This window comes from Herpailurus yagouaroundi, unplaced genomic scaffold, assembly GCF_014898765.1.
Source record: "Herpailurus yagouaroundi ecotype Mexico unplaced genomic scaffold, PumYag 29, whole genome shotgun sequence".
Lineage (NCBI taxonomy): Eukaryota > Metazoa > Chordata > Mammalia > Carnivora > Felidae > Herpailurus > Herpailurus yagouaroundi.
The window spans coordinates 262,943-277,222 of NW_024412377.1; the positions used below are offsets into that span (position 1 = coordinate 262,943).

At 52.9% G+C, this 14,280-nt stretch overlaps 1 protein-coding gene across 1 annotated transcript in view; it reads left to right on the plus strand.

Moving 5' to 3' along the window:
• Positions 1-223: 223 nt before the first annotated feature.
• LOC121040854 (uncharacterized) overlaps positions 224-14,280 on the plus strand; it is a 43,670-nt gene continuing 29,613 nt past the window's right edge. The window contains exons 1-3 of the mRNA XM_040491572.1: positions 224-319; positions 6,010-6,294; positions 9,694-9,879. Of these exons, the coding sequence (XP_040347506.1) occupies positions 224-319; positions 6,010-6,294; positions 9,694-9,879 (567 nt within the window). The remainder of the gene's footprint in view (positions 320-6,009; positions 6,295-9,693; positions 9,880-14,280) is intronic.

The window sequence follows — 14,280 nt, forward strand, 5'->3', positions numbered from 1 at the left end:
CCCGATTGAGGTGGGGGGCCCTGCCCAACTGTGGGCACGGCGGTGTTCCCCATTCTCCCTCTGGGGCCAGACACAGAGGTGTCTCTTCCCCGCCAAGCCTCCCCTCCCCGCTGTCTGGACGCGACGGGGACGCTGAGCTCGCGGCCTCTGCGCGTGTGCAGGCTTCGCGCAGGCAGAGCCTGGGGGCCCCCCCGTGCTGCAGGCCCGAGGCGGAGCCGGCGCGATGCCGCAGGGATTGGAACAGGCACTGGATGGAGCGTGGTCGCCCCGCCTCCACAACGGTGCTCTGCTCCTGAGGGACTTTGGGAAGCCACAGCCGGCGAGCGGACGTTTTCAATGACCCGGCGGAGATGATGGAACGTAGGTCAGGTGCCCTTCGCCCGGGGTGCCCGCTGCTCCGATCGGGTCGGCTCTGGGGCTGCTGTGTCACCGAGGCCACCACTTTGCTCCGATCGGACCGAGTCCCTGCCGCTGCCCCCGGCTTCCGGAAGCAGCATTGAGGGCTCTCAGTTCTTACTTCCATTCTTGAGATAGGGCTGCAGACGCGTGCCATGCGAGGGCACAGGCGTGTCCCGCCGCCCGGATCGCTGTGTGGGCGGGCGCGGCCCCTTCACCGCTCACAGCCGCCGCGGGCTCCTCACACTCGGCCGTGGCTTTGTCCTGCCATCGGCGCGTCGGCCGCACACCTCTGGCCCCTTCGCCGCAACGGACTCACCTGCCCCGGGAAGCCGCCCGCGGTTGTTCGGGGACACGCGCTGACCTGACCGGTGGCTTTTAGCTGCCGCCGTTTCCCCTTAACCTCCCACCTTCTCTGCCACCTTCGCTGGAACCGCTTCGGAACGCTCGTGGCAGAAAACATTTGTCTGGCGACTAACCCGACCACGCCTGCCAGCGCCCGAGCAGAGACAGGACCCGTCCTCCACGGGCCGCGTGGCGCCGCGACCGTGCGGAGCTCGGCATAGAGCCGGCTGGGCTGTCGCGGCGGCCGCTGGGCCCCGAGCCCGGGGACGGCCAGGGAGGCGCCGGCAGGGGCGTCCCTTCTGCCCCGGAGAGTCCCTGTGGCTCCGGAGACACTAGGAGGCCGCGGTTTCTGCCCTGTCGGCTTCGTGGGAGTTTTTAGACCGGGAGAAGGCGGCAGGAGGCCGTGGAAGACTCACAACGTGTGGGCGAGCTTTCCTTGATGCCTCCCAGCTGAAAGTTCACGGGGTGTCAGAAGCAGGCGGGGCCTGCAGCACCGACACCCGGGCTCCCGTGCGCTGCTCCCAGGGGGGCTTCCGCAGAGCCTGATGAAGCGGCACTGGCGGCTGGGGCCAGAGTCTGAGGAAGAGCGGGCGACAAACAGGGAATGTCTTCGTCCAGCGGTGCCTTGCGGTCCGGAGACAGGGGCGCACCTGCGGTCCCCTGCCCCCCAGCCCGCACCACGGCCAGCCCTGCTCCCTCCAGCGGGGCACCCAGGGGCCTCCAAGGTGGGTGCCCACGGGGCCGCCTCTTGGCTCAGCTCTTCCAGAAGGGAAACACCACCGCTCCCCTCTCAGTGTGGAAGGGCCTGTGAACGAGCAAACACACGTACGTGCGTCTATACCACCCAGATGGGGCATGCTGGGCGGAGAAATCCGCTCCGGGTGGGCCAGTGGCCATGACTGCAGGAAGCCCAGTGCAGCCTGACAGGAGGGGCAAGGCCATCCAAGCAGGGCTGAGAGGCAGGACGGCCAACTCACGTTGGTTTTCCTGAGAGTCCCGTGCCTCAGGAACCCCAGACATTCCTGGACAAACTGGGAAGAAATGACCACACATTAGGTAAGAATCAGCCTGTGGTTCCCAGGCCTCAGACTTTCCCTAAAGCGACTATCCCCATGCCAGAACACTGTTCCCGATTCTAGTCAGTCACAGTAGAGCAGGTGGGGCTGGCCTGGCTGTGAGTCCTATCACCCTGCTTCTCTCGGGGCTTGAACACAAGCTGACAGAGCCGGGCACCCACCGTCTGGGATCCTGGCAACATGTTTCAAAACCAGCCATTTCGTTTTATCTCGTGCTTGTCAGGGAACATGAGTACTTTCAGACACACCTTGCAAGCACTTGATGAAAAAGAGCTGTTGTAGCTAAATCAATAGAGTTTAAGGCTGAAGTATTATAGCTATGAAAAGGAATATTTCACTATGGTAAAAAAGTCAATTCTATACAAAGACACAATGATCTTAAACTTGTATGCACCTGATAATACAACATCAAAATAGAGAAAGCTGAAGCTGACAGGACTAAAAGGAAAAGAGGCAAATCACAATCACTTTGGAGATTTTAACACACTTCTCAGTAACAAAGAGACAAAAACTCACTAAAATTAGAGAAGATCTCAACAGCATAATGAACTAAGTTGGCCCAACTGACTTATGTAGAACATTGCCCTTAACCACTGCAGAGCACACATTCTTTTTAAGTCCAAAAGAAACATTTATTGAAACAGACCATATTCAAGTAACTGAAAATATACCAGAGTTTATTCTCTGACCATCTGGAATTAAAGTAGAAGTAAAAACTCAGAGATAATTAAAAATTCCCTAAAATGTGGAAATTAAGCCACATACTTCTAAATATTTCATTACTATTAATAATAAAGTGATTAATATCATGAATAATGAAGTTAATAACAAAGTAAAAATATTAGAAAGCATTTTGAACAGAATGATAACAGAAATAAGACATAAAAAACCTGTGGAGAACAGCTAAGAAATTCCTAGCTCCAAATGCATATCTTGGAAAAAAAAAAAAAAAAGAGTAGATATTCAACAGTATAAACTTCCATCTCAGGAAACTAGGAAAAGGATAAGATAATAAATCCATAGAGAGCGAAAGAAAGGATATAATGAAGACCAAAGGAAAAATCAATGAAATTTTAAAATATTTACACAATAGAAAAACTTAACAAACCTGAAAATTACCTCTTTACACATATTAATAAAATTGCTAACACTAACACGGCCACTGAAAACAAAATAAATGGAGAGAGGACACGAAACACCATGATTAAGAATGAAAAAGGGAACAGTGCAATAGATTTAGTCGTTAAAAAGATAGTAAGATATTATCGACAATTTTATGTCAATACATTCGATAGAGTAGGGATGAAAGGAAAAAATATCTTGAAAAACACCAACTGTCAGAAGTTACATGAGGACAAATAGGAAACATGAATAGTTCTAATCTGTTAATAAAATATGCAACTTAATATTTTACACCCGGAGAATGTAAGGCCAACTGACTTTAGTGATTTCTTCCAAATATCTAATAAATACAGGATGCCGATCTTACGCACGTGCCTTTGGAGAGCTAAGGATCCAGAGCACTTCCTAAATTGTACGATGAAGGTAGTGCCACTCTGGTACCAAGTTGCTAAGAACATTATCAGAAGCGAGAATCAGAAACCAATTTCACTCACGGACATAGGCCCCAAATTCTGAACAATTATTGCAAATCCAATTATAGCAAAATATAGAAATGACAACATGTTGGAACCAAAGTAGGGTTTATGAAATTAGTCAATATAACTCACCAACTTGACCAAATAAAGGGAATACCTTATGATCATCTTACTAGTGCAAAAAAATTAAACAAAAATATTTCTCAGAATTCAATTCGTGTTCGAGGAAAACAACACAAAACGCTCATCGAGCAAGTCCCTTCTCTCCCTCTTTCTGTCTCTGCCTCTCCCCCCTCCCCCGGGTACAGGTGTACATTATTACTGAGCCGAGTGGATGTGTGTGGGAATCATGGGAGTCTCTGCCTCTGCGCCCCCCCCTCCGGCCCCAACCCCCGTGGGTACAGGTGCACATTATTATTGAGCTGAGGGCAGTAACATGCAAAGCTCCCTCCTGAGCACCTGTCTACTTGTATTCCATTTTATTCTCACCTGTTTGTAAGACACAAATCACCAGCCCTCTCTGATGACGAGGAACTTGTGGCTTGGACGGGTTGGGTGACTTGGCCAACGGTGCCGAGCTGTAGGCCAGGTCCACTGACCCAGACTTCTGGACTCAATGGACACAGCAAGTGGACAGCCTGGCCGGAAGCTCCAAATCAACATCTTCAGGGGGTACAGTAACCAAATCTACCTTTACCATTCTCAATAGCATGATGGAAATCCATTTCCTGCCACGGCCTTCCGTTGACGTCCCCGGCCAGGCAGAAGGCGTGTTGGGGCTGCGGGCTTCCCCGGAGAACAAGCGTGGTGGCCGTGGTGACAAGAAGGGCTCGCCTGCCTCCGTGGCTTCCCGTGCTCGAAGATGCCACCCTCGACCCACAGCGGGAGCCGTCTGAGAACGTAATTTATGATTTGAGTGGTTGACAAGGGTGGTCACCGTCTGATCCCATCTTGCTCCTTTGATTTATGAAGTTGGGGACCGATATTGAAGCTGCGCCATTTTACGCGTTATAGCATTGATTTAAAAGTCATTCAGCTGATGGATAGTTTGTGTCAGTGAAATATAAATCACGGTCTAATTTATAGATCATTCAATTCCCCTCTGTGCTGGCAATTTTCTTTTCATTATAAGGTCCGATTTTGTTTATTTATCTGTAAAGAGGAAAAATTTGAGTTGAATAGATGACATCCCCAGTCAAAGAGCTCTTTGGAAGCTCCCTAAAGATGCCAGTGGTTACTTCCTCACGGCTTTTCTGCTTCACAGATGCACTGAATCTTCTGTTGGCTTCCTTGGTACCCGTCACTGCATTTTGCGTGGCACACCTGGAATGAGGTGTCTCCAGTCAAAGGCAGCATTTTACTTGGAGCAGGAGCTGGGCCCTTCTGCTTTCCAGAAGCTTTGAACTGCGGTGTCGGTAGAGAATTGACCTCCAGGTCCTGCCTGACCTCCACTCACTCACAGATTCCCGCACCTTAACCGTTTTGTGATGCAGAGACGGGAGGTCTGTCTTTTGAGTTGCCAACGACTCTCCGGGACATATGGTGACGGGCGGCTGGGTGTGGTGAATCAAAGCAGACTTCTGAACCAAGTAGGCCTGGGTTCGAATCTGCATTCTGCAATTCAGCTGCCACGCGGCTGTGAAAAGACGCTAGGTCTCCACGAGCTTCCGCCTCCACCCTTGTCACAGCAGAGCTTTCTCAGGATCGCTGTGGGAGGGTCGGGGCCACAGACACAAAATGTCCGTACACAGTAGCGTGCAAATGAATAGCAGCAATAGTTGTTGGGAGAGAATAGGGGACTTCTAAAAATTTACCCTAAATAGGGTAATTTACCAAAAATAGTCGTAAAATCCTTGGTGGCTGAAATCTCAGAACATGATTCAGGAAACCAAGTATTCACCTGTAATTCCTTCCCTTCAGGAGCAGCTGACGAACTGTCTGTGCCTGGGGTTCCCAGAGCGCCTCCTCAGGGGGTCCCGGAGCAGATTAGGTCAGTGTGAGAGGAGCTGCGAGGTTGGGCAGGGGGGCTCTCCGGAGCTGCCTTTACATTAGGATCCAAGGACCCCAGGGGGCAGCTCAGGGCCAGGTGCCTGGAGGGAGGTACCCGAGGCAGGATTCAGGGAGTCAGGATCTCTTCGCCCCCAAGGGGGAGAGGCCCCAAAGGCCTCCAAGAGGAGGTGAGGGACCCTGCGTCCCGGGCCAGGGGCTGCCCTGGGGACCTGGGGTGACAGGTGCCTTGTGCCGGGAGCCTTTGGAAGGGGCGGGGCTGGGCTAGAGGGGCTGCTGCTCAGCCAGGCACTGACCCCGCGCCCCCAGGTCAGGCCTTGCTGAGCCACCTCCTAGAAGGGAGCCAGCTCCCGGCCTTTCCAGGACAGAGTAGGGGGTGGGAAGGGGCGCAGCGGGTGACCCGGAGGAAGGAGGAATCCCGGAGCAGCTGCCCAGACCCCGGGAGGGGCGGAGAAGGGCCCTTCCCCTCCCCGCGCCCTCACCTTCCTTAAGACCTTCGGAGACCCCCGCCCCTCCCCCGCGACCTCTCCGCCCCTCCCCCGCGACCTCTCCGCCCCGCCCCGCACAGCCTTTCCGCGGCTGCGCAGTGGCCCTGCGCCGACCCCCACCACCCCACCCGGCGCCTCCGCGGGCTCCTCCTCCCCGCACAGTCCCGCCCCCGTGCCGCCCCTGTCCCCCCCCGGGTGCGCTCCTCGAGTCAGCCCAGCGGTGTCGCCGTTGCCCTTGGAACCGGGCCACCCGCGCAGCCCCACTTTGGGGGTGTCGTTTCCAGCAGAGACGGGACCCCAGGGTGGGGGAGCGTGAGGTCAGAGAGCGCGTGCGGGGAGAACGGACCTGCGGTCCAGGGCGTCCGCCTGGAGTCAGGGGTCAGGGTCAGTCCCGGGGAAGCAGGGTGGGGCTCACGGCCCTTTGCTCCCCGCAGGGGATTGCGGGTCCCTGTGAGCGACGCAGTCCTGGGCAGGTGTCCGCTGGGCAGTGTGTGTCCCACAGCTGCCTCTCAGGTCAGAGCCCTGCGGGCTGGACTGTGGACCCTGCGGGCTGGCGACAGGACAGCCATCTGCCCAAGAAGACAGGAGCCACAGCCACTGTAGGGGAGACACTGCCCATCTGGAGGGGCCTGGGGTGGCTGGACGGTCAGAGCTTCAGCTAAGAAGCTGAGGGTGGCCCAGGGGAGGGAGGACGTCGTTGGGGGAGCCCTGCCGAAGGCCGTAGCCAGGTGGTTGCTGTGTGATGTTTCCAATCTTTAAAAAAGGTATTTGGGGAAATCTTTGTTGGACGCAGTATTCTTTGCATTTGGTGCCCTCTCCCTGCCCGAATTTATTGGGCCGTGGTTGACAAATAACATTAAGCAAGTCACAGATGACTGTATTGCAAACTGGTGACCATAGTAAGGTTGCCTACCATCCACCCGCCCACATAGTCACTGTGAGTGTGTGTGTGTGTGTGTGGAGAGGACTCTTGGCAACTTCCAAATACGCAAGGCAGTTTGGCTAACTGTAGCCCCCACAAGGATCCCTGGGTCTCCAGGGCGTAGTCAGCGTAGGCCTGGAGTGCCCGGCTCTGTGGCCAACGACCCCCAGCCCTCCCCTCGCTCAGTTTTTGGCACCTGCTGTCCCGTGTGGGGTTGTCTTTGCCTTCCTTATTCCTCTTTCATATTTCTTTCAGTTTCTCTCCATCTCCTCACCTATTTTTTTTTTTAATTTTTTTTCAACGTTTTTATTTATTTTTGGGACAGAGAGAGACAGAGCATGAACGGGGGAGGGGCAGAGAGAGAGGGAGACACAGAATCGGAAACAGGCTCCAGGCTCCGAGCCATCAGCCCAGAGCCCGACGCGGGGCTCGAACTCACGGACCGCGAGATCATGACCTGGCTGAAGTCGGACGCTCAACCGACTGCGCCACCCAGGCGCCCCATCCTCACCTATTTTTATTACGAAAACGCTCCCCCTTCCAATGTGAATTGTCTTGTCATTATTTTACTCATTTTTGTGTTCCTTGTATTTTAGCTCATTCCTCGCTTCTGGGATGTTTTCCCTTATTTCTTACGTCCTCGGCAATATGAGCTCATTTCTGAATTGTCTGATTTTGAACGCTCTCGTCCCCACGTGGCGTAACGTTCATCTGTGGCATTTACTTGGTTTTGGAGTCGGGAGGTCACAGTTTATATTTGTGGTGTGGGCACATCTTCACGCGTGTCTTCACCATCTCTAGGGACGCTGTAGTGTTCTGTGTCCTTTGTCATGTGATGACTCGGTATTCTCATACTGATTTCACCTTGATCCTCTGCTGCTTATGTTTTGTGTAAAACTGATTTCCCTAAACTTTTGGAAGGAGGCACGCCCAGCACTCCTCACTTCACAGAATTCCGTCTCCTGTTTTCCTGCAGTTTGAAAAAACTACAGTGGCCCGAGGCTGCCTGACTCTGTCCCTCCTGTTGCCCCTGACATGGGGGCCCTGTCCCGAAGGAGGGCCCTGGGCATCTATCTGTTTTGCAGTTTGTTTTCTCAAAATGTGTAAGCAAAGAGTGGAAGCCGCCTGAAAGGGACTCTGATTCTTAAGGCGTTCTTTTCCAAAAACATGTTCTGGTTCTGCATCTTGAGTTCTGTGTCTGGATTGTCACATTGCAGGATCCTGTCACAGACACGTGTATTATTGTGAACGGTGCCTGCCCTGCCCCAGCACACACTAGTTTCTTCATTGGGACACAGCGAAGGACGGCGCCTCTTTTCCCGTGGCCCCTCTTGAGGAGGACTGTCTGCGCTCAGGCTGGATGATCCTCGTGCGGCCCAACAAGTGTGCACGGGAGCTGAGGCCGCGGGCACATTCTGCAGGTGAACAGCGTTCTGCAGGTGAGCGAAGGCCGGCTCTCCTGGCCAACAGGGGAAGCGGTGCACCTGTTCCTCCCTTCCTTTCTGGAGCTGCCCTCTCCCGCCACGTCAGAACCCCTGTCCTGTGCATCCTGTCCCCGCCTGGCCCTCTGCGCTCAGCTGCTTTCTCGTGTGCCGGCCTGGTGAATTACACCCCGTCACCTGTCCATGGGTCCTGTCCTCACGGATGGGATATGTCCTAAGGATCTAGCCACCATATGCTGGCTTTTCAAGGAGGAACATTCTGGAAGGTGTTAGTAACTTCCTTAAATCTGGGTCAACATACTTAGCAAATTTCCTGAGGACCATTTCCTGGTTGTTTTACTTGTTGGATTTTAATGTGTGTGTGTGTGTGTGTGTGTGTGTGTGTGTGTGTATTTAATACTGTATTTTCAATTGGTACATGGTGGTGATTAGGTTCCTGTGTTCAGGTAGCCAATTAGCTGAGAAGTTGGTTTTGTGTGAATTTATTTAAAAGATGCTCTATATTGTAATTAATTGTATTAAATAAATTCGTACAAAGCTTAGTGAAGCGGGAAGACTTACACAGCCATCTGTTCAGGGGAAGTACCCTGTTGATGTCGTAATCCTTTATGGAAATTAGTAATAAAGTAATTACATTGACCTTTCAGGTTAGGTTGCCTTTTTTTAAAGTAAACTTTTATTTTGGAATAGTCTTCGATACACAGAAAACTTTGAAAAAGAACAGACTTCTCATGCCTCTTCTCTCAGGGCCCCGTACACACTTATCACCACTAGGGAACCGGCCTTGGGACATCCGCTAACTGATCTCCTTTGTTCTGATCTTACCAGTTTTTCCAGAATATCTTTTTTCCCCCGTTTTTGGCTCCAGCATCTAATCTGGAATGCCGCATTGTATTTAAAATTTTTGTTATTTTTGACGTGGAGTTCTGTGGAAGCATGGGTGAACAGTTAGAAGAGACTTTGTAGAAGAAAGGAAAAGCCGCTCGGGGCGCTGGCCTCACACCCGGGACGTGACTCTGCCGGTCCTTCCTGAGGCCTGGAGCTCCTGCAACAGCACGGAGATTTCACCTTTTAGCAGAAGAGTGGGTGTGCGTACCATAAACAGTAATCCTGAGCAAGATGTACCCGAAGGTATATCGTGTTTCCCAGGAAGCTGTTCCAGGTTCGCACTGAGGCAAATAAGTCATGCACGCTTAGGGCGGCCACCCTCACAGAGGGGTCTTTGGGGGTGACCTCTGCACGTCTTAGGTAATGCACGGACCCCCTCCCCCATCCATGTGGGCGCCTCTGTGCCTTGGCCCTCGCTCGGCCTTCAGGTTTAAGGGTAAGGATTGAGTCCTACGGAGGCTTTGGCCGTGAGACGGTCTCAGCCTGAGAAAGTGATGAGCGGGGCTCCCTTTCCTTCCCCTCAAACCCCAGGTGTCTGCCTTCACCTTGAGCGAGCAGAATCGGCGTGGCCGGAGGCTGGGACACGCAGCCTCACGGGGGACAGGTGCACGTAGCGGGGCAGCGGACAGCCTGTGGAAATCCTCAGTCTGCTTCCGTCGATCTCGAAACGGAGATGGCTTTGACCCAGCACACAGAGTCACGTGGAAAGTTCACCAGGTAAGAACGTAGGTGCCCACCTGGGCGTCGCGCTCTCTCGGGTGGTGTCTAACAGCCCGAAGGAGAGCTCACCGCGGGCTCAGAGCGCGAGAGGAAGCGGGAGGCGGGAATGAGGACGACCGGAGTCCTTTTTTCGTGCTGTTCCTGAAGGAAAGGGACGCAGACGATAAATAATACTGAGCGCAACTCCTCACCTACGTGCGCGGCCCCCACGCAGGCGCTGTCCCGCCCTCCCACCAGCCTGGCACCCAGTGCTTCTAGTCTGCCCCCCGGGGGCTTATTTGTACGGAAAGGGGCCCTGCACGTGATGGTGAATCTGCTTAGAGACGACGAAGGCTCGACGGGTTGGCAGTTGAAACGTTTGTGACATACTTTGCCGTATTTCCAAACCCGGTGTCACTTGCGTAATCGTGACGTTGCGCCCTCCGGGAGGAGCGAGGGTTCGCGTCGTTTGTTCGTGAGGAAGAGACACTCCGTCTGGAGAGCCTTCCTGTGTTGTGCTGGGGCGCTCTCTTCCAAACGTCACCTCTGTCGCCCAACCGTCGGAGAACAAAGCACGTTCCTCCCCAGTCGGGAAACAGAGTTAGGGTTAGGGTTAGGGTTAGGGTTAGGGTTAGGACTTCATCCTACCCGAGTGTGTTCCCTCTGGGACTAGTGTGATGAGCCGGGTGGTACGATAAGGGTTCCTGGGGTGAATAGGCCTCTCTGATCCCCGAGAGACGGAGAGCAGATGGGCAAAGGGGTCCAGTACCTGGGCACGCGTGGGGTGGACACGGGCTCTCCTGCAGCACTTTGGGGCTCCCCCTCTCGGGTGAGATTTGGCTCCGCAGCAGCCTTGTCCTAGCGCCAAGAGAGCGCTCTGTGTTTGGTGCGGAGAGATAGAGGCTAAGGCATTTCGTCGCCATATTATTCAATGAACCGCCCAAGCGTGGGCCGTGTGGTTAGAAAAGATAGAGAGGCTTTGAATTCTTCTATAGTGTTGACCAATAATGTCACGGACCCGAGCTAGAAGATTTTCCTGATTTCATGCTTGAAGTACCAGGCACAGCCTTTGGCACCGGCCCCCAAAGCTCCAGCGACTGCCCAGACAGGCTCTGATGCCTCGCGGGTCGAACTGGAGGAAATTTCGTTTCCCGGAGCCAGCAGCAAGCTGGAAAAAGGTAGGGCGGCCAGAGAATCCCGTTCATCGAGCTTCTCTTAAAGCGAAAGCTCGACAGGCTGCTGGTGTCGTTCACGTGTCTCACCCAGCCTTCCTTGTCCCAGGGGCAGCCCCGCGTGTCCCAGGTCGGTGGTTCGGGTGGCCCCGCTGGAGCCGTGTGGATCCCAGCATTAAAGCGTTGACAGGCGTCTAGGACCGAGGGCGTGTTCCTGCCATTGAGAGTTGAAGCTCTGCTTTCTAGGAGGCTTACTCTTCTCGCTCTTCCATTCATCAACTTAAAAACATTTTTAATGTTTATTTTTGAGAGAGACAGAGAGAGAGAGAGACAGAGCACGAGCAGGGGGGCAGAGGGAGAGGGAGACACAGAATCCGAAACAGACTCCAGGCTCCAAGCTGTCAGCACAGAGCCCGACCTGGGGCTCGAGCCCACAAACCATGAGATCATGAGCTGAGCCGAAGTCGGAGGCCTAACTGACTGAGCCACCCAGGCGCCCCATTTTTTTTAAAGTAGGCTTCACATCCAGCACAGAGCCCAACGTGGGGCTTGGACTCATGACCCTGGAATCAAGACCTGAGCTGGGATCAAGAGTCAGACGCTGCACTGACTGAGCCTCCCAGGTGCCCTATCCATTTCTCAACTCTTGTCAAATATGTTCCCTCTGGTTATCTTTTTCCCCAATTTATGAAGGAGATCAACCAAATGAGCACTGTATTTTTCTTAGTCTACCCCAGTTGTGTGCCTGTAAATCTCCAGCAATTGGACTTTGGGGAGAAGAAGCGTGATTGGTCGTTTTTGCTGAATGCTGTGGTGTAAATACTCCCACCAGGCTGATTCCAAGCCCCCCACGTGCCGTCACCCAGCGGGCAGGCGGCTCACTGCCCCCCAAGAGCCCGCAGGAGCCGCCGTGTTGCACCCGCTCACCACTGTGCTGCTGCTCGAGGGTGAGCCTCCAGGTGAGGGCCTGGCCTGTGACTGCGCCTCTGCCTCCGAGGGACCGATGACCTTTTCTTGTTTATGGTTATGTATTGGGCTTTGTTTTCTAAGAAGGTGCTGATCCTAGAAAGTATGGCTGGGTCCCCCTGGGGGTTGGAAGGACGCCCCACGCTGGTGGTGGTGAGTGATGAACCGTGACCTATTGCTGAGAAATAGTATAACTTTCCTTAGTTCATTCACCGTCATGGAAACGTGTTGTTTTAAAACCACACGCCGGGTCATCGGCACCTAGCGCTAGGGGTCGTGCTCACCAGGATTAAAATCCTAGCTCTCCTTGGCCTGGAGGACATTACGTGAGGTGAGTTCTGAGCCTGAAATGCCACCTCTTTCGGCGTTGTGAGGGTTTGCTGAGATAACATACGCAAAGCTCGTCGCCCAGGGCCCGTCACACACTCCACGCTCAGTAAGAGCTAGTTGTATCTGAAATCTGCTTTCTTCACAAGGGAGTAGCTGTAGAAATCCTGCAGAACATCTATAAAGGAATGTGAATTCACCCTCCAGGTCCTAATAGTCCAGCAGGGAAGTGACGGTCACCGCGGTGTCCGGGGAAGGCGTCCCGGTGCCATCTGTTGAGTGACTCAGGCAGGCAGGCGCCGAGTGCCTGGCTGCTCAGGGGGACGGGGTCTTATCGGCCGAGAGGGTGATGTGTGCGGCCAGCCGTGAAGCCGGGGTGGTGTTGTCATGTGCGGAGGGGAGACTACGCCACGATAGAGATCTTGAGGTGTGTTTTCCAGAGAGAGATTTGAGGTTTGGCATTTGTTGTATAGAGGCTCCCACGAGAAACCTATTTCCATTTGTTTCACATTGAAGTAGGAGATAAAAAGAAGCTTAGGTAGGAGTTCCTCAAATTGTAAGCATTAAAAAAATTGAGATCAGAAAACAGTATTTTGTGTTTTGAAGATGTATTTTTGTATCATTCAAACGCCGCGGCACACTGTAATTTGAGGTCGACGGTAGCTGAGCGTTGAGTGTTGAGGTCGAACACTTGGGGCCGGGCCGGGGCTCGGGCCCAGCCGGATCCGGTGCGGCCACACCTGTTCCCTGGGTCGTCGCCGGCTCAGCTCTCTGCTGTTGCTGACACCTGGCTTTCCTGTGTCACAACCGCATCTGAGTTTCCTGCTCTCTCCCCGCTCTCTGCTCTGTCACTTTCCCTGCAGGAATCTAGCAAGACGTCATCTTACCCAGATCTTGGTGTCTTTGTCCAAGAAAGAGAGAGTAGAATCCAACTCACGGGGAGATTTTGTGGACATTAAAAATTTTAAATGGTTGTAGACATTTAAAAGTGCAACATAAACGTTAACGACTATTGATATTGTCATTTTAGACCCTAAAAATAGAGTCAGGACTCATTCTTCTTCTTTTTTTTTTTAACTTTTTTAAATGTTTTATTTATTCTTGAGAGAGAGAGACAGAGTCCGAGCGGGGGAGGGGCAGAGACAGAGGGAGACACAGAGTCCGAAGCAGGCTCCGGAGTCTGAGCCGTCAGCACAGAGCCAGACATGGGCCTCGAACCCACAAGCTGTGAGATCATGAGCTTAGCCGAAGTCAGATACTCAACCGACTGAGCCACCCAGGTGCCCTGACTCTCCCTTATTTCTAATGGAGTTCTTCTGAACTGACCAGGGGAAAATGTCCTTCCTCGATCCCACAGTCATACAGTCTCATCAACCTTGAGACACACATCTCTGTTCAGCCAAAGTCCACAGAAGAAGGTCCATAAAGGACTCAGAAATTGGAATCATTGACCGTGGATCATAAAATAACAAGTTAAGAAGAGGGTTGGAAATATTTGCAGGGATCAGGAAAAATTTTAAAGTGGCATAACTAATTTGTACAAGAATTAAGTAGAACTTTTAGAAATGATATATTTAAAAAACTGATGCATATAAAAAACCCAACAGATGGGTTTAATATAAAATTAACACAGCGAAAGAGAGAACTAGTAAATTATAAAATAGGCCCCAAATACGCCCCGAGCAGAGAGATAAAAAAGGGAAATACAGAGTAGGTAAGTTTCATTGCGTGACTGAGGAAATGAGAGGTGTATTTAATCAAAGCTTCTCAAGCAGGGGGGCGCCTGGGTGGCGCAGTCGGTTGAGCGTCCGACTTCAGCCAGGTCACGATCTCGCGAGATCTCGCGTGATCTCGCGTGAGTTCGAGCCCCGCGTCGGGCTCTGGGCTGATGGCTCGGAGCCTGGAGCCTGTTTCCGATTCTGTGTCTCCCTCTCTCTCTGCCCCTCCCCCGTTC